Raw genomic sequence first — 20,839 nt, 5'->3', positions numbered from 1 at the left:
ATATATATATATATATATATATATATATATATATATATATATATATATATATATATATATATATATATATATATATATATATATATATATATATATATATATATATATATATATATATATATATATATATATATATATATATATATATATATATATATATATATATATATATATATATATATATATATATATATAAATATATATATATAATATATATATATATATATATATATATATATATATATATATATATATATTATATATATATATATATATATATATATATATATATTAATATATATGCTGGTAAAATTTCAGTTCTGGCACGATATGGCACTCTTTGCCAAATCCATGTCGACGACCTTTGAGTATTTGTATAATCTGGAATTCTTAAGTCTTTTTGGTAGGACTTTACCTGTGTTATCAATGCTATGTCTTTCTGAAAGTTGCCTTTTGTGTAGAATTGGAGCAATATGAGAATTCATTGCAAATTCTAAAAATGCATTTATGAGCCACATGCACGTTGTATCACCATATGCAGAATCTATACAGTTAGAGTCGCCAATAATAACAATGCGACCTTCTTTGGCTTCCTTTCGTCCCAGGCTACGTTTTGTGTTTTTTTTTATGATCACCTTGTCCGGCATATTTTTGGGAATCGATTGCAACAGAGCATTTTTGTAGACAATAGACTCATATGTCAAGTTATTGTACTCAGCGGTACTGAATCGATGTTCTTCCTCCCTATCCACTGTTTTACTCTCTTAGAGTTATTTATAAAAAATCGTTTACTGCTATCCATCTGGAATAGTCCAATAATCGGTAAAGTTATTTTCGTTTTGCTATTGGAATTATCTGTTTCCTTTCGAATTATCTGAAATGAAAAATTAATCCCCAAACATGCGAATTATTACACAGAAAAAAAGTGTCTCGTAAATTTAAGAAGATTTTTACAAGAATTTTAATTAATTTTTCGTATCTTCAACGAAAATTAACTACTCGAAAGAAAATTTTACAAATTCTAAGTAGCAATCGTTTAATTCATGGCCTACAAAATACGATGGAAATTTCCTTAAAAAATTTCTTAACTGGTAGTTAAAAATTCGTTTGTCATGCTATAAAACTACTTGTGAAATGTAAAGTATTTTCTAAATAATAAGTGCAATTTACAGATTTTTTTGTATGAGAAAATATTTTTTTACGAAAAATGAACTTGAAAGTGGATAGCAATTTCTTACTGACAATTCCTATAGTTAATAATTGTTGGTAAAAAATTACCCAATGAAATATTTTTAGTTCACATGTAATTAAATTTATAGACATTTTCGTCAAAAATGGTAGATAACATTTCATGAAAATTTTGCAAATTTTAAGTTAAACGTTTCATCGTTCATAAACTGGTGTGCCTTTACGAATATTATTCTTAGAGTAAATTGTCAGCAGAAGCGATGAACTAATGCATAGTACAGAGATCTTTATCGGAATAGTGGAATGTGATTAATGTAAAGATGATGTTACTTGAGTTTTGTTGTGTATACATGAGCATGGGGTTGTTTTTATTTTTGTTCATTTAGTGGTTTGTGTGTGTGTGTTTGTTATTCGTGGATGGTTTATTTGGCTGGATGAGGTGTTGTTTTCAATAAAGGCACATAAGTTTTTGTTGTTGTAGGGATGTTTTGGCTTTGCTTGGTTTTGTTTGGTTTTGTTTGGCATGCTTTAGTTGTATAGTTGGCGTTGGCGTGGGTTGTTGCATCTTTTAAGCAGGTATGCAACAAGGGAATATACACGCAGAGAAGAAACATGATTGCCACAATCATATTCGAAGAGCAAAATAATATGATAGCAGCTATTTTTGCGGCGACCATGTAACATTTTAACCTGCAACCATGTTGGCTCAGTGAACATGGTTCTAAGAAAAATACAATTGTCCTCATCTAAAATGTTATTATATTGATAAAAAGAATTTTGTTTCCATTAAAAGACAATGGTCACGATCTAAAATGTTATGTTATTCGTCAAAAATGTTTTTCTTCTAGTTAAAAGAACATGGTCACAACCCAAAATGTTTTGATTTTTATGAAAAAACTTTTTTCGTCGTCGAAAAAAGGACGCCACTTGAGAAAAGAAAACACAAAATCAACTTTATTTATTTGTTTTTATTTATTTATAAACTAATTCATTGTTTATTTGTATTTATAATGTCGTGCAAGCAAACTTCACATATTTTTACACACTCTAGTTTGGTTCAATTTCAACAATAAGTAATCATTCCATATTTTCTTCGTGCCCATCAAATGTACAAACGCAGACATCATGTAACTGCAAATAAAAATAAATTGTACCATATATCAAAATGCAGAACAAAAACCAGGTATATTTTTTCAATTACGCTTTCCTTTTTGGTATTCACATAAAACCACGTGCCATTTCTGAATAAATAAATTAACACAAAACACAATAATTCCGTATTCTCCGTCCATTCCAAGAAACAATCAACACACGACTGACGCGCAAAATGAAAATCGTGTCTACCTGCTCAATGTTTTTATAAAATTCTTGTCGCTGCAAAAAATTAAAAAATTAAATGGTCACGAAAACAATGTACATGGTCTTTATGGCCATGTAATGGTTGTAGACATGTCTATACGTAAACTATAAAAATATTTTTTTTCTGCAAAAAAGTAAAAAAATTGAATGGTCAGATACATGATTTTCCTGACCATATAATGGTCTCAAATTCTATCATTTAAATAATAGAACATGTTTGCGGCATTTGAGAACCATTTAAATGCTTATTGTCAACATATATTTTTCTCCGCTCGAAAATTATTTTTACAAAGACAAAATACATGGTTTTCGCGACAATTACATACTCTAAATAAGCATTAAATGGATGCGGCAACCATGTCCAAACATGTTTTTTCTGTGCGTGTAAAGAAAGGCATGGAATATTTTGGATTTTTGAGACATAAATTGGTGTTTGTTTATTAAACCTTTTAAATGAAAGTTATTAATATTTTATCGGTAGTTTAGAAAAAAGTTATTAAGAATATTTAGTAAAATATGTTGAAATTGAAAGTGTATTGAAATTTTCATTATTCAATGTAAAAAATTAATATTCAATTCCAGATGAATTTGGAAAATTTTTGTTTATCTCAGCGTATAGTTTAGTCATAAATTGGTAAGTATTTTGTTAATATGGCTTTCTTTTAAAAATAATATTTTTATGTATATTATTATTTGTTAATAAATTTTTTGGAAACCAGTTTAATGTTTTTCTTTGTTGTAAAAGCAATATTTAATTGCAGAGCAACTCCAGATGGATTCAAACAAATTTAAAAAATAGAGAATTGGTAAGTTTTCTTTTAAAAATTGGCTTTCAACTAGAATATGTATACGTTTTTATGACCTTTTTATCATCAAAATTACAGGTTTTTAATACCTTATTTTAGTATTTCTTTAATCAAAATTTTTGGAAACCAATGTAATATTTTTAATGTAAAAAACAAATATTTAATTTCTGAATAACCCCTTAAAAATTTGGAAAAATTTTTAGTACTCCTTTGCTTGTAATTTAATAGTGAATTGGTAAGGATTCTTTAACTTTCTTTTAACCCTGTACAGTCATCCTTATTTTTTGTATATTAACATTTACAGTATCGCCCCACCGTGTTCTAATTTAATAATTATTATTAAGAATTATTGCAACATATACGAGTTTCCTGTTGTTTGCAACTTTATTTTGAATTATTCAGAAACATAAATTATTTACTTTTCCAAAGAAATATACATTGCAGACAAAAGTCTCCAATAGCAATTTTTATTCCCACATTCATTCATTTTCGCTAACGAAACACGATACCAAGAATAAAGGTGCAAACAAAGGAAATGCTTAATAAACATATTATTGATAGACAAATAACTTTGTAATAGTTTTAAGTGAAGATATCAAGTCAGTCATATTTTTGATTCAATAAAATAAAGTTGAAAGTAGCAGAAGCTACAAAAAGAAAGAAAACAAGAAAGAATTTTTGTTTTTTTTTAAAGAACGGAGAACCCCAAACCTTTAATTGGCGACGAGGATGGGATACCGCGGAAAGGATCCTAATTAAATAATTAATTAATCCTTTTAAATGTTTTAACGTTTTATAACGCGGTATCGGAAAAAAGTGTTTAAGTTATACAAAAATAAAAACTTTGTGAACATATTGTGAACATTTTTTCGTTGCGAAACTGTAAAAATAATAGTTATACTATTGAAGAATTGTTAACATTATAAATAAGTAAAAATTAGTGAACAATAAATATTTGGTGAGATCCTGGAAAAATATTTTTTTGGAAAAAATAAAATAAGCACTTATACAAGACATTTTCCAAATCAGAATAAATAATTCCGTGAAGCCTTAAACAAATTAAATAAACATTCCAAACAATTTGTTAAAATAAAATAAAAATGGCCCTTCCAAATCAAATCCAATGAGATCCCATTAAATACCTTAATACAATCCCTCAGTATAATGGAAATCGGAATGACTTAACCAACTTTACTAGACTAATAGATAGGATATACCCGATGCTCAGGACATACGACGAATTATCACAATTATTATTTTCAGACATTATTAAAAGTAGGTTAACGGGTAGTGCTAAGTAAGTCATTGAAATAAATACTCAGGCCCAGTCGTGGACTGACATTAAAACTATTCTGGAAAATAATTTCGGGGAGAAGAAAAATTGCAAGGAATTATTTGACGAGCTAAGATCAGCAACATTCGAAACTAATACTATTGATTTTTATAATGATATAAAGCACAGACTTAGACGTCTGAACAATAAAACACTTCAGGTCCTTGGTGAAGGCGAAGCAGTAAATCAAGTAGCCCACAATAACCGGAGATCTGCTCTGCACATTTTTAGAAACAAAATGCCATTTTTAGAAACAAAATGCCAGCCGATGCGAACTGTACTAACATGTAGGAACCCTGAAACCCTGGAATCCGCAATGGACATATTATTTGCAAGTGGATACGCCTACATGGGAAAGGATGGTAGAATCGTAAAAAAGAACGAGAAAGGGAAAAGACCGAATAAGGACGAACATAATGGAAACAGAGACTCCTCTGGACACAAAACAAATCACGGGAAAAAATATAATAATAATAAAAACAATGATCATAATAATTACTACCGAGAAAATAACAATTATCGAGCAAACAATCATAATTACAATCAAAATCACAACCAGAACGGACAGAACTATAACCAGCCGCCCCAACAAGAGCCGATGGAAGTTAACAATGCACAAATTTTCCAACCAACTTCTTCAAAGTGCAATTGCAACAATCAACACTACGGACAGAATCAGCAATATAACGGATACAATAGACAAAACTACAACCAACCTCTAGATCCTGAACAAAACAACCAGAATCATGCCCAAAATTTTCAGCCGACAGCCTCAATGGAAACCTACCATATATAATGGTAAAAACAAAGCTAGGACGTTTAAAATTCATCATTGATACAGGAGCAAAGCACTCCATAATCAATCCTGGAATTTGTGATCCTAGATGGAAAATTCCCTGCGATGTGGCAAAATTAAAGACTTTACAACACACAATTACAATTTGGGAAAAATAGCAGTACCAGTTTTTAAAGAATTCGGTACTATTACAGATAAAAAAATTAGAATTTTTAGTTTGCCAATTTCACAATCAATACGATGGTATAATTGGTAATAATATATTAAGAAATATGAATGCAATGATAAATATGAAAAACAATGTATTAAAAATTTAAGAAACTGAAATTCCTATTCAATATACCAACGATGGTATTGAATATTATTTCGAAGAAAAGGGATTACATGAAATCATGTTACCAGTAGAACAGGAAAAGGGTCTAATATACAACCCACAAACCATCTTAAGCGATAAGAATATCGAAATTATGGAAGGTGTATATGAAGCCAAAAATTATAAAATTAATGCTCTAGTTAAAGTAAATGGAAATTTACCACAAAGAGTTATGCTAGAAACACAAGGAACAGATGAAGTAACATCTGAAAATTTTTATACATTTGATTTTGATGAAAAACTTGAAAAACCTATAACGGAACTAATTAGGTTAGATCACTTAAACGAAGAAGAGCACAAGAAACTTATACCAATTATTAAAAAATATAAAGACATATTCTATACTGAAGATAGTGATCTTACTTTTACTAATGCAATCAAGCATGAAATAAGGACAGTTAATAATATACCTATTGCAGCAAAAACATATAGATATCCTTATATACACAAAGAAGAAGTCAAAAAACAAATAAAAGAAATGTTAGATAAAAAAATAATAAGACCTAGTCATTCGCCTTATTCAGCACCAGTCTGGATAGTCCCAAAAAGGATGGATGCTAGTGGTAAAACTAAATGGAGACTTGTCGTAGATTATAGAAAAAATCAATGAGATAACCATAGATGACAAATATCCAATCCCAAACATTGATGAAATCCTAGAGAAATTAGGACGCTGCCAGTACTTTACAACACTCGATTTGGCGAAAGGATTCCACCAAATCGAAATCCACGGAAAGGATATTCCAAAGACTGCATTTAATGCGGAAGGCGGTCATTACGAATTTCTTCGTATGCCATTCGGACTGAAAACAGCTCCGGCCACTTTCCAGCGTTTAATGAATAATGTCTTGGGCGATTTAATCAATAAAATTAGTTTAGTTTACTTAGATGATATAATTATATTCTCGACCTCTCTCCAAGAACACGTAGAATCAATCATAAAAGTATTTCGCAGACTTAAAGAAGTCAATTTGAAAGTTCAGTTAGATAAAAGCGAATTCATGAAAAGGGAGACAAACTTTCTTGGACACGTAGTATCCGAAGAAGGTATCAGACCAAATCCTGATAAAATAATATGCGTACAAAAATTCCCTTTTCCAAAGACTCAAAAAGAAATAAAACAATTTCTTGGATTATTCGGTTATTACCGCAAGTTCATGAAAGATTATTCTAACATAGCCAAGCCAATGACAAGATATCTCAAAAAGGACTCCGTTATCGACGTTGAGAATATAGAATATAAAGAAGCATTTGAATCTCTTAAAAGACTTCTTACAAACCCTCCCGTTTTAGTATATCCAAATTTTAATCAAAAATTCGTTCTTCAAACCGATTCAAGCAATTTTGCTTTAGGAGCTGTTCTATCCCAGAATGGCCATCCTATTTGTTATGCAAGTCGAGGTCTAAATGGCTCAGAACAGAATTACAGTACGATAGAGAAGGAACTTCTTGCTATAGTGTGGTCAACAAAGTACTTTAGACCATACCTATTCGGAAGACGATTTATAATCGAGACGGATCACAGACCTTTTGTTTTGTTATTTTCTATGAAGGAACCAAATTCAAGACTAATTAGATGGAGACTTAGTTTACAAGAGTACGATTTTGATATACAATATAAGAAATGTATTATGAACGGTAATGCAGACGCACTATCCAGAGTAGAAATCAATTTCAATGAAGAAGAAAGAGAAGAAGACTTACTCAATATTATTTCTGAAACAAATAATCCAATCAATTTCTATCGAAGACAAATTGTAATACAAAAGACAGTGTCAGGATCACTGAAGATAAAAAATGAACAGATTTTCAAGAATAACAGAAAGACAATTTATGCTAAAACCTTTGATGAGAACACAATAATAACTCTTTTAAAAAATCATTTTAACCCAGATAAAAGTAATGCAATTTTCGTAAACGATGAGTCTGTTTTCAATGGACTGAAAAATGTTTTTGACAAATATTTTGCTGAGAATAGAGATTTCAAAATCATACGCTGTAAATATCTTCTTAAAGATGTAACAGGTGAAAATGAGCTAACAGAAATTATAGAAAAAGAACATAGAAAAAATAATCATAGAGGAATTAATGAAAATTTTGCGGAACTAAAATTCGAATTTTACCACCCACAACTAAAGCTACGTATAACACAATTTATCAAACGCAGATGTCGAAAGACTCCATAATACAATCAATGAACATATCCGAATTTTGAAACATGACCCTAACAGAGATACAGAAAGTGTTGAAGAGAAAATGTATAGAATAGTAATGTATTATAATAATACAATACACTCGACAACTTGTAAAAAACCAATAGATTTTAAAAAACGGAACAGTAAGCCAAAATGAGTATCCCTTGATTAAAGAAAAAATTGTAAAAACAAAAGAAAAGATCATTAATAAATTGAATGAAACACGTGAGAACGTAGATATCCAAACAGGACCAATATATTTAAAAGATGAGCGAGGAGGAAAAAATCATTCCAAATTCCGAAAAGTAGTAGTATCCCAATTAGACGACGACCATATAATAACAGATAGGAATTTTAAATACTATAAATCTCATATAAAAAGAAAAAAGAAACTTCAGAATACTGAGGAAAATCAAGCGTCAACATAACTTAACTATACTATCTTTTCTAGATGAAACTACAAATATTCATATTACTGTTCATTTCAATGGTGAATACTATTAAAACTCAATTAATGGAAATACAAGACCTAACGGATAATGAAGGCTACATCCCAATAAAGGAAAGTGACATAAGGATCGTTGATCATTACCGGAGAATTTACCATTTAATAAACCTAACACACTAATACAATACTATTGAAATTATTGAGAACAATATTAATTCATTACATGGTTCAATATCAGATTTAATGCCGTTGCTTGATACAACGCTAAATAATTTTAATCTTTTGAAAATAAAATTAGACAATCTGTCACCAAATTTTAGAATCAGACGAGGGTTAATAAATGGATTAGGTAAAGGACTAAAATACATAACAGGAAATATGGACAGTGATGACGAACAGGAAATCAGATCATTTCTTAAAAACCTAACAACGATTACTGATACTTACTCAATTGAAATAGGAAATATAACGCGTATAAGTAAAATACTTTCTGTACAAATTACAAATGTCACAACTCATATCAATAGACAACAGCATATAGTAAAAACATATGTTAATAAATTTCGGAATGAAATCGAGAATAAAATATCTACACTAGAAGACGAAGTAACTTTCCTAAGACATATTTTCCAGATTGATAATGACATAAATTTACTGAAGAATCATATTGATGACATTGCGACGGTTATATTTACTAGTAAACTAGGAATAATACCGACAGATTTATTAGATGAACAAGAAATTGAAATAGTAAATGACTTTGGAAAATATACTAAGACAAAAGTTTCCGTTTCCTTTGAAAAAAAACCAAATAATCATTATCCTTTCCATTCCCCAATTTTCCCATATATCCTTTACACAAATAATTTTTGAACCAATACCCAATAAAATGAATAAATCTTTATTTTTAAGAGAAAACAAAATCTTAATTGACGAAAATCAAAATATATATTTACCAAATATATCTAGTTTATATAAGAATGTAAAAAATATTAATGATCAATGTATTTTAAGTATTTCAAAAAATGAAACAGCAAGTTGCACACTTAAAGAAAATAAAAACACTGAAATAAAAGAAATTAAAGAAGGGGTAATCATCTTTAAAAACTTCTATAGTAACTTTACAACTAATTGTATTTATGATAGAAACAATTCAAATATAAGTCACAATTTTTTAATCAAATTTGAAAATTGTAAAATCAATGTTGGAAATTTAACGTTCGAAAATAAAAAATTAGTCGTAAAAGAAAAAGTAATTGAAACTTCCCTTTTAAATGAAATAAAAGAAAACAAAACAATACCTGAAATTGATTTAGAAGATTTATATATATAAAACAAATTAAATATGAAGACAATTTTACAGACCTAAATAAAACACAAGAGATCAACAAAATCATTAACATAACTACAAGTAGCACTACAATCTCAATAATAATTATATTAGTAATTGTCGTACCTATATTTTGTAAAAGACATGCAACAATTCTTCATATTTCGTCGGAGCCTCAATCTAACGGAAGGGGAGTTACAGTATCGCCCCACCGTGTTCTAATTTAATAATTATTATTAAGAATTATTGCAACACACACGAGTTTCCTGTTGTTTGCAACTTTATTTCGAATTATTCAGAAACATAAATTATTTACTTTTCCAAAGAAATATACATTGCAGACAAAAGTCTCCAATAGCAATTTTTATTATCACATTCATTCATTTTCGCTAACGAAACACGATACCAAGAATAAAGGTGCAAACAAAGGAAATGCTTAATAAACATATTATTGATAGACAAATAACTTTGTAATAGTTTTAAGTGAAGATATCAAGTCAGTCATATTTTTGATTCAATAAAATAAAGTTGAAGGTAGCAGAAGCTACAAAAAGAAAGAAAACAAGAAAGAATTTTTGTTTTTTTTAAGAACGGAGAACCCCAAACCTTTAACTATTAACGTCATCCTTCGTCATTTTGACTACGGCTCATTTCAAGACGCTATAATTTTCATCGTGAGCGAAAAAGTGAACCAAACTTGCATTTATATTCTTATTCAATTTGGTTTTAATTAGTATAAAAAAAAAAATTCAAAACGGTCGATTTAGTATAACTTAAATTTACCATTTCCCTAAAATGCATTTTAAATCGAAAATGAAATTACGTGTCGTCATTTTGACGAATGATGACTGTCTAGGGTTAACCATAATATTTTTATGCATATTATTATTTTTATACCCTCCACCATAGGATGGGGGTATATTAACTTTGTCACTCCGTTTGTAACACGTCGAAATATTGCTCTAAGACCCCATAAAGTATATATATTCTGGGTCGTGGTGAAATTCTGAGTCGATCTAAGCATGTCCGTCCGTCCGTCCGTCTGTCCGGCTGTCCGTCCGTCTGTGGAAATCACGCTAACTTCCGAACGAAACTAGCTATCGACTTGAAACTTGGCACAAGTAGTTGTTATTGATGTAGGTCGGATGGTATTGAAAATGGGCCATATCGGCCCACGTTTACGTATAGCCCCCATATAAACCGATCCCCAAATTTGGCTTGCGGAGCCTTCCGGAGCAGCAAAATTCATCCGATCCGATTGAAATTTGGTACGTGGTCTAAGTATACGGTCTCTAACAACCATGCAAAAGTTGGTCCATATCGGTCCATAATTATATATAGCCCCCATATAAACCGATCCCCAGATTTGACCTCCGGAGCCTCTTGGAGGGGCAAAATTCATCCGATCCGGTTGAAATTTGGTACCTGATGTTAGTATACGGTCTCTAACAACCATGCAAAACGTGGTCCATATCGGTCCATAAATATATATAGCTCCCATATAAACCGATCCCCAGATTTGACCTCCGGAGCCTCTTGGAGGAGCAAACTTCATCCTACCCGATTGAAATTTGGTACGTGGTATTAGTATATGGTCTCTAACAACCATGCAAAAACTGGTCCATATCGGTCCATAATTATATATAGCTCCCATATAAACCGATCCCCAGATTTGACCTCCGGAGCCTCTTGGAGGGGCAAAATTCATCCGATCCGTTTGAAATTTGGTACCTGATGTTAGTATACGGTCTCTAACAACCATGCAAAACGTGGTCCATATCGGTCCATAAATATATATAGCTCCCATATAAACCGATCCCCAGATTTGACCTCCGGAGCCTCTTGGAGGAGCAAACTTCATCCTACCCGATTGAAATTTGGTACGTGGTATTAGTATATGGTCTCTAACAACCATGCAAAAACTGGTCCATATCGGTCCATAATTATATATAGCTCCCATATAAACCGATCCCCAGATTTGACCTCCGGAGCCTCTTGGAGGGGCAAAATTCATCCGATCCGTTTGAAATTGGGTACCTGATGTTAGTATACGGTCTCTAACAAGCATGCAAAAATTGGTCCATATCGGTCCATAATTATATATAGCTCCCATATAAACCGATCCCCAGATTTGACCTCCGGAGCCTCTTGGAGGAGCAAACTTCATCCTACCCGATTGAAATTTGGTACGTGGTATTAATATATGGTCTCTAACAACCATGCAAAAACTGGTCCATATCGGTCCATAATTATATATAGCTCCCATATAAACCGATCCCCAGATTTGACCTCCGGAGCCTCTTGGAGGGGCAAAATTCATCCGATCCGTTTGAAATTGGGTACCTGATGTTAGTATACGGTCTCTAACAAGCATGCAAAAATTGGTCCATATCGGTCCATAATTATATATAGCTCCCATATAAACCGATCCCCAGATTTGAACTCTGGAGCCTCTTGGATGAGCAAAATTCATCCGATACAATTGAAATTTAGTACGTGGTGTTAGTATATGGTCTCTAACAACCATGCAAAAATTGGTCCATATCGGTCAATAATTATATATAGCTCCCATATAAACCGATCCCCCGATTTGACCTCCGGAGACTCTTGGAGAAGCAAAAGTCATCCGATGCGGTTGAAATTTGGTACATTTCGTTAGTATATGGCCTCTAACAGCCATGTAGAAATTGTCAAATTTTATTACTATAGAAAGTTTTGTCAAAATTTCATTTCTATAGAAAGTTTTGTAAAAAGTTTATTTCTATAGCAATGTTTGTCAACATTTTATTTCCATAGAAAATTTTGTCAAAATTTTATTTCTACAGAAAATTTTGTAAAAAATTTATTTCTGTAGAAAATTTTGTAAACATTTTAGTTCTATAGACAATTTTGTCAACATTTTATTTCTATAGAACATTTTGTCAACATTTTATTTCTATAGAAAATTTTGTCAACATTTTATTTCTATAGAAAATTTTGTCAAAATTTTATTGCTATAGAAAATTTTGTCAACATTTTACTTCCATAGAAAATTTTGTCAACATTGTATTTCTATAGAAAATTTTGTCAAGTTTTGATTTCTATAGAAAATTTTGTCAAACTGAATTATATACGTATTTAATCGGCCTTTTTTTTTTGTTTAATATATACCCCTTATGGACTAACTTACAATTTAGAAGACAGTGTTAAAAAGTTTTACGATACCTTGCCATCGGCAAGTGTTATCGCAACCCAAGTAATTCGATTGTGGATGACAGCCTTTAGTAGAAGTTCCTACGCAATCCATGGTGGAGGGTACATAAGATTCGGCCTGGCCGAACTTACGGCCGTATATACTTGTTTTCATTAGATTTTTTGGAAACCTATTTAATAATTTTAATTAATGTAAAAAATAAATATTTAATTTCAGAGTAACCCAAATAAATTTGGACATCTTTTTATATTTCCCCTCAGCGTACAATTTAATAGAGAATTGGTAAGTTTTATATTAAAACTTTGTCTTTCTTTCAACTAGAATATTTATTTTATTATATCCTTCACATCGATAACAACACAGTTTTATGAGTTTATAGAGAATACTTCATTATTTCTCTAAGTGTTTCAGCTACAAATTTTATGAGATACGTTTTTCAAAGAAAAGTTGAATTCCTTACACCATTTGATAGAATGCCCCTAAATATGGTAAGTTACAAGATAAAATGAATTAAAAAATTATATTTCATTACATGTTGTTAATTTTGAACAATTTTCATTATTGCTTCCATTTTTTCCAGCAAGATATGTGAAAAAATTACCTACGATGAATAAAAAAAGGATAAGTCAAAATGTCCAAACAGCGAGTTCAAATGAACTACTCTCTGTTCCACGTGGTCATAATTTTTATTCACAAAAAACATTGTATTAAGAACTTTCATCATAAGTTTTTATAATAAAGTACTTTTGCTTAAAGAAAGTTTAATTTTAATGTATGAACATTTTCATAATAGTAAAACGATTTGTTGTTCCTTTAATTATTTAATTTCTCTGTACTGTGGAAGGATTGATTTAAAAATAGTTTAGTTTTCGACATTTTAAAGAGACTGTTAACCAATTTTTATTATCGGGTTTCCCCCAAAATAAACAAGTAAACCAAAATAATATTGACTTTTTTACTCGGTAGGGGTATATAAATCTTATGGTGTTGTAAAAATGAACTAAAATACAATGTCATAGATGAACTAAAATTTAAGAGAATTATAAACTAGAAAAATTGAAAAAAAATTTAAGGGCTATAAATCATGGTCAATATTACTACAGTTAAGTTCATTTTGCAATGGAAAAGGGTTCACTGTTTTTTCAGTGTATAATGCTTGGCACGAATACGGTTCCATACTTTTGGCTATGGACTTTTGCCTACGAACAGAGTTCAAAGTGGGCTAATGCAAACACAAGGTGAATAAGGTATAAAGACTTCATCATTGGATTGTAACTGCATTAAATCAAGACGTACTTAATTACTATGCTTAACCTGGATATATGGGATATATCGAAAGGGCAGAAACGCAAACAAATCAAAAAACATAGTGCGATTCACACCATATTCCTCACACTTATTTATGGACCAAATCTACATATACGCTTTGAATTTCATACAAATCGGATAAAAATTTTGGTATCTAGCTGCTCAAGACCCCAAATCGTGGGGTCGGTTTATATGGGACCCAGAAAGCCCACTATCGAACTTGACCTGCCTGTAGACAAAAGACGAGCACGATAGCTTAGTTATTGAAACGTGTAGCGTGAATAAATAGACAGACAGACGGACATGGTTATATTATCTAAGAATTTCTTCCTGATCAAGAATATACAAACGGAATGAATACTTCTTATATCCAACACCATTCTATGGTAGTGGTTATAAAAATATATGCTATTACGGATTTGTTATAATTACAAATTACAATAAACCTAGTTATACGGGCACTAGCAACTAGAGGCTATCGGCCTAACACGGATTTTAAATATAACTAATTTTTCAAAAACATCCAAAGTCTGATTTGTTCACCTAGAAAAAAGTGACCCTTCTTTAGGTTAAAATGAACTAATTTTGTAAAAAGTTGAACTTTATATAGCGCCAAAGACATTTGTATTTGATTGGATACGTGATTGGATATATGCTTTTTTCCTTATTTATTTAAGTAAATACATATTTGATGCTTAACTTATACTACAACAAGTCTCTACTATGATAAAATGACTAACTAATAGTTTATTTATAAACATCAGTAGATTTATAGAAATCAAAATATCCTAAGACTCATATACTTGAACTAGAACAATTATTGTTGTAAATATTTAATAGAAGTGATGCTTTCATATATTAAAGCGAGTTAATAAATCGTTTGGTGTGAAACGGCGCAAACTTCTAGGTTGATTTGAAGTTTGGAGTAAATTACGGGCTTCGCGATTTGTATGGTTTTGTAGGCGGATAAGAGGGTTTTCTTAAACATGCTATCATTTCAACGTCACACTGTTAGAAAAATTTGTTTTTCATATGTTCCGATATAAACAAAATGTGTTTCGCGCACAATTTTTAAACACAATATATTTAAATGCAAACATATAATGTTCCTAAACTAACACTAAATGTTTGGGACACATATATTAATATGTTAGAATGTATTATGTTTGGGGCATGAATGTTTCATCAAAATAATATGTGCGAATGTAAACATATATAAATTTACAAATTTCAAGTAAACATATATATGTTGTGATATTTTATTCATTTTATTTTATTCAGAGAGAGTATAAAGCAAGAAATAGAGATGGAAACCGGAAGGGTTGACGAAAGATATTAACATAACACGGCGAGAGAATCAAAAGAGAGCTATTTGTGTATGTTGTTTTATGATAAGGCAATAATTTGATATGCCTAAGTCTAAATATTTTTTAATTTGAATATTAGAACGAGTATTCGGAGTAAAGAGAATAGACATTGGGAACCAACAGAATAGACATTTGAAAAAAACAGCATGTGTTTTCGACTTGAGAGCAGCATTTTATGTGTGTGGACATGTGGTTTGTTTATCATTTTGGCATTATGGGCACAATTTTTTTTCTTTGTTCGTTAAAAGAAATCGGAAAGTACAAGGAGTAAGTCAAAATATTCAGGCAAAGGAAATTTAAAAAACGGTGGAAAATATACAAAAATTACAAAGGGATCTTTATAAAAATAACGCTATATTCTTTTTAGAGTTGGGACAGTAGAATGAAAAAAGGAGGAAATAGTGAAAAATTAAACAGTAAAATGTATAAAGACAAAGAGGAGTTACGGACACCTTCAAATATAAAAGCGGGCATTAAGTTCGAGTTTTATTTTCTTTAAAATTAATTATTAAAGAAAAGTAAAAGGCAACACAGCGTCATTTTAGAGCGATAATGCCAACTTAATACCGGCCTTAAAGATAAAATTGAAATTAAGTACAAAACACGATAAGTTTTAAATGCAATGGTGTTAAATGCTAGTACACAAATGTTCAAGCCTAAATAAATTTATGTGTATATTATTCAATTAGTTATGTATGTTTATATTCGACTCCATGTTCTTCTTTTGTTAGAGTTTTTGAATTCCTTCCAAAATTTCAAACTTTTATACCAAAAACAGTTTTTTTGCAAATTGGTAATTTTTCCAATAAAAAATAATATTTTATCCAAAAGCTCAGTCCATTTCGTTTATTTAAAGCACTGTTCTTTTCTCACTGTAAATCTCTAATAACCCACATTTCGAAGTTTCATTATAAACATGTTATAGTATAAATATAAATGTGTAAATTAAAAAAAAAAACAAAAATGGTGTTCAGTCGGCATGCAAGGCAGACATGGTGCCAACCGCTGCTCCACGTGGCCAACAAATATATGTTTTTGTTAAATAATGTTATGTTTGCATGGGCTCGTGGGCGCTGCAAACTATGCTGTATAAATGTAACTTATAACGATAATTGTCTACTGGTGACTATAACAGCTACGTAGCCCAGTGGATAGTGTGTTGGCTTACAAACTGTATGGTCCGTCCAGGCGAAAGGTAAAATATAAAAAATTTCTAAAATTGAAGAATTTCTTCAACATTATTTGTTTTACAGAAAAAGGTGCCAAGAACTAAAAAATTTCGTGGAAGTGAAAATTATGTGAGGGAATGAGCACAATTTTCTTTGGGGAAAACTCTTCCAAGCATATAATATTTTTGGGCTGAAAATACTTCCAAACATATAATATGTTCACATAATACAAACATATTAATGTTTTGGCAGTAGCCAATAATATATGTGCTTCCTGCAAAATATGTTTGGAACACATGTTAGAGAAGCGATTTTTTTGAGGGTGCAGAAAAGAATTCAAAGGCAATCGCACCAAGCTCGTTTGTCGGTAGTGCTGCAAATGCCCGCAAATTGCCTCTATGCGTGGCACTATTTCCACAAAAGAATTCGAAGAGGCACTTTTGCCTGTTTTTGTGTGCACATTTTTTACAAGAAAAGAAAACACATTATATTTTGATCAACTCGGTTTCCTTTGCCAATTCCTCTCCATCTGTTACATGAATGATCTGTCGGGTATTTCATTAACCATACTAATATTTGCATTAGTGGCCTTTTCACTACTTCCATTATTATTATTCGTTTCTTGGATTTGTGCGAACAGTAATCGTAATGCTGAATTTTCTTGGTGCAGTTGGCTGCAAATATTCTCCAACGCTTTTATTCTTTCCTGGATGTTAATATTGATTTGTTCCAATTCTTTGAGTTTTTAAACTCTGAAAAGGCTTAGACTATTTCTTGCCGTAACGGCTGATGGAGTTGCATCCATTTTGCAAAAATAAAAATAGCACAATAGTTTTTGCAAAATCGCCTGTTAGGCAGCGACCCGTTGTAGCAGATATCAGGAGTGAAATCTGACGTCATGAGAACAGGTGGGTATTAAGTTCGAATTTATCCGCTAAAATAGTAATTTTTTCGCGATTACTTTTCTTTAATAATCCATTTTAATGAATACAAACTTTGTGAAAATTAGCTTTGGGCTATCCTCCATCAAGTTATAATGAAATCTGCAACAAATGTGTATACTTTTATGACTTTTTTTACTGCTTTAGTTTTCACTTTAGTGAAAATTAGCGGCTAAACTCGAACTTAATACACACCTAACAGTAGCATATCTAGTGTGCGGTTTAAGTTTGAATGGGGCCATAGTTGCTTGGTGTCGTTACAACCCTTGCAATTCTCCCACGAACATTTGCCATCATAACAGCCTTCTCAGGAATTATGTAGGAATTTTAATATACACCCCTGTAAAATTCCTTCTGTTTAGAGGACAGATGAAGGCCCTCTTACACTACTCTGAAAAAAAAGCATGCCCGGTTCCAAAGATTTTGTCTTTACTTTAAAAATGTTGGTATTGATTCTGAGCCAAAGAAGCGGAGAATACAATAAAGGATACTTTTAAGACACAATTCTCTTTTAAATTTGGGTTTGTGTACTTGCTCTAGGAAGCAAATTTTAATTTTTCGCTTTTTCAGCTTCAAAGTCCTTTAAAAACAGTTAACGACAACTTTATTTTCCAAATTAAGACTCGACTTCCAGTAGAAATTATGTTATCAAGTAAAAACGTCTTTAAAATAAAGTGTTAACATGTCCTATATTTGAACGATTTTTTGCTTTGTAGTCAAGATGCAAAAAGACAACAAATATTAAGACAATGTCATAAAATTTAAAGAATATTTCTGAATTATTACAGTCAAGTTGACCTTAGCCCAAACAATTTTTCTTTCATGTTATGATACCCACGTTTAAGAGAAATAACTTAATTATAAGGACACTACGACTTCATTGAAAAGTTTATCGACCTTTGGACAAAAAAAATTTGCATTCGTATTTTAAAGACATGAAATCTTTGACCTCACGACAATATTTTTTTCAGTGCATGTTAAATGAAAAGGATGGTGTAATGTCCTAAGCAGGCATCTGTAATGCCTAGACAGGTTTGGAAGGAGTCCTTCCAAGCACATGAACTACGCCGCTGGGGTACAGCCCCAAAGCTTCATGCAGTACATCCATATTGGTTTTACCATTTGATTATAAATCAATAATTTATTTGGTATTGGTTTCAAGTTTAAATCAAGTTTATTGATCAAAATAAATCATTCACAATTCATCCTTAATTCTAAAATCCCACGAAGCCTTAAGGCTTGTCTGCAGGTTAATTAAATTGTAAGTTTAATTGTATATAACAAAAAGTAACAATATCATTATAATTCAGCTCAGCTGTTTAATTTTGGCTTCCATAAGTTAAAGCTTTATGTGTGAAAATATTTCCTTATCTTCTTCTTCCTTCTTCTTTCATTTGTTATTGAGATCAATGTATTCGGCATCTTGTTCAGTATTTTTGGTAGCGAAACTTCCAGGCTGCTTTTTCCATACTCTGTCCTAAAACGTGGTACTGTATATCGACCCTGAGCTCTACTTCGTGTATTCACCATATGACTAATGGGCTTCAATAGTGAGGTATCATTGTGGAACTCATTTATTATGGTAGAGTTATATATTCCATCAATATCTAAAATTTGAAGAAATTTATAAATTTTGTTTTGGTTGTTATCGTATAGGTTTCTGTGACAGTTATTGTGTCGAAATCTGTAGTTTTTGTACAGTAATGTAATAAGTCTGTTTTGTGTACGTTGTAATGTTTTCGTATGTGTTGATTTTCCCCAAGCAGTTATCCCATGCCTCAAGTAAGATTCTCCTATTGACAGGTATGCTTGTTTAACGACATTGTATGGTGAGCATCTGCTGAGGTGATAGAGTGAGAAAAGTGTTTGGCGTAGTTTTTTCTGAATATAGTTTATGTGATCCTTCCATTTAAAATGCGTATCCAGATGAACTCCTAAGTATTTGTATGATTCTACAAATTCTATAGATGTGGAACATATGTCATCATTATCTTGATTAATATATCTATGTACGCATTCCAATCCGTGGTATATCACCGGGATGTTAGTTTTTTGAATGTGTCGTGGTCTAAAATGGATTGCTTTTGTTTTGGATGCATTTATTAACAATCCTTTGTCGTGACACCATTTCGTAATGTGATTTAATTCTTCCTGTAGTATTTTTGTGGCATCTTGTGCAGATCGATGAGTTACTACGATTGCAGTATCATCTGCGTACGCAAAAGGTTTAGATTTCTTGAGAATATTTAACATATCATTTGCATATATTATGTACTCTATTGTCAGTTAGAATCCAGTAGACTTTGTTTAACTTTAGTTTTACTTCATTATTTTTCTTCTTAACATGTTCCATCCATCTTACTTTTGCATCAAGCGGTTTTGAGCATGAAGATGAATAAATATATTCAGCACTTTTGTGGACGAGTCAAGAGCTACAACTTTGTTGAAGACTGCAAAAAAATTTTTTTCGGCCTAGGGCCATGAGAAAATTGCAAAAAAAGTGCTCAAAATCGAATTCGGTGAAAAATGAACGTTTTTAAATAAATATTTTTTCTAATTATACAATCATTTTTCGAGCTTTATGGACAGATATAGATTAAGGAACATGGTCAATAGAGCCATTGAAAAGAAAACGCCAGATACAAATCTATACACGCCTGGACTGTACATGTTTCGGTTCGGGCGAATGAACCTTTCCGCAGCCTTTAGTATAGATCTGGCTGGGAGAGATGACTCAATTTTGGGCCCTTTATGATAACTCCTTATGGAGAAAACATTTGGGAAATTTCCTCTTACAAATTGAATCATCTTTTCTCCCACTGTTCATCATCTTTTCATATAACTTACAAGCCCCTTAATCTAATTTTTATTTCGTTTTGTTACATAGTAATGCAACAACATAAAGCTCGAAAAATAATTGTATAATTAGATATAATGCATTTGGACGTCAATTGCCTGTTTCGGTATCAGGCTAACATGAAATATAATAAGCAACGATGAGCCCGTCGTAAAACTAGGAAAAACACGACTAAT

The 20,839-nt window shown here is 31.1% G+C and overlaps 1 protein-coding gene across 2 annotated transcripts in view; it reads right to left on the bottom strand.

The window, feature by feature from the left end:
* Window positions 1–557: 557 nt before the first annotated feature.
* The window catches only part of S1P (membrane-bound transcription factor site-1 protease), a 198,836-nt gene continuing 178,554 nt past the window's right edge, over window positions 558–20,839 (bottom strand). Inside the window, exon 5 of one of the 2 annotated variants that reach the window (XM_075307576.1) lies at window positions 558–874. In XM_075307576.1, coding sequence (XP_075163691.1) covers window positions 701–874 — 174 coding nt within the window. In that variant the 3' untranslated portion in view covers window positions 558–700. Of the gene's footprint in view, window positions 875–19,188; window positions 19,414–20,839 lie in introns of those variants that run through there. The other variant, XM_075307577.1, reaches the window with a different exon arrangement.

The sequence above is a fragment of the Haematobia irritans genome, chromosome 4 (genome assembly GCF_050003625.1).
Source record: "Haematobia irritans isolate KBUSLIRL chromosome 4, ASM5000362v1, whole genome shotgun sequence".
Classification (NCBI taxonomy): domain Eukaryota; kingdom Metazoa; phylum Arthropoda; class Insecta; order Diptera; family Muscidae; genus Haematobia; species Haematobia irritans.
The sequence above is the reverse complement of the archived record's forward strand: the minus strand, read 5'-3'. Positions and strand labels throughout refer to the sequence as shown.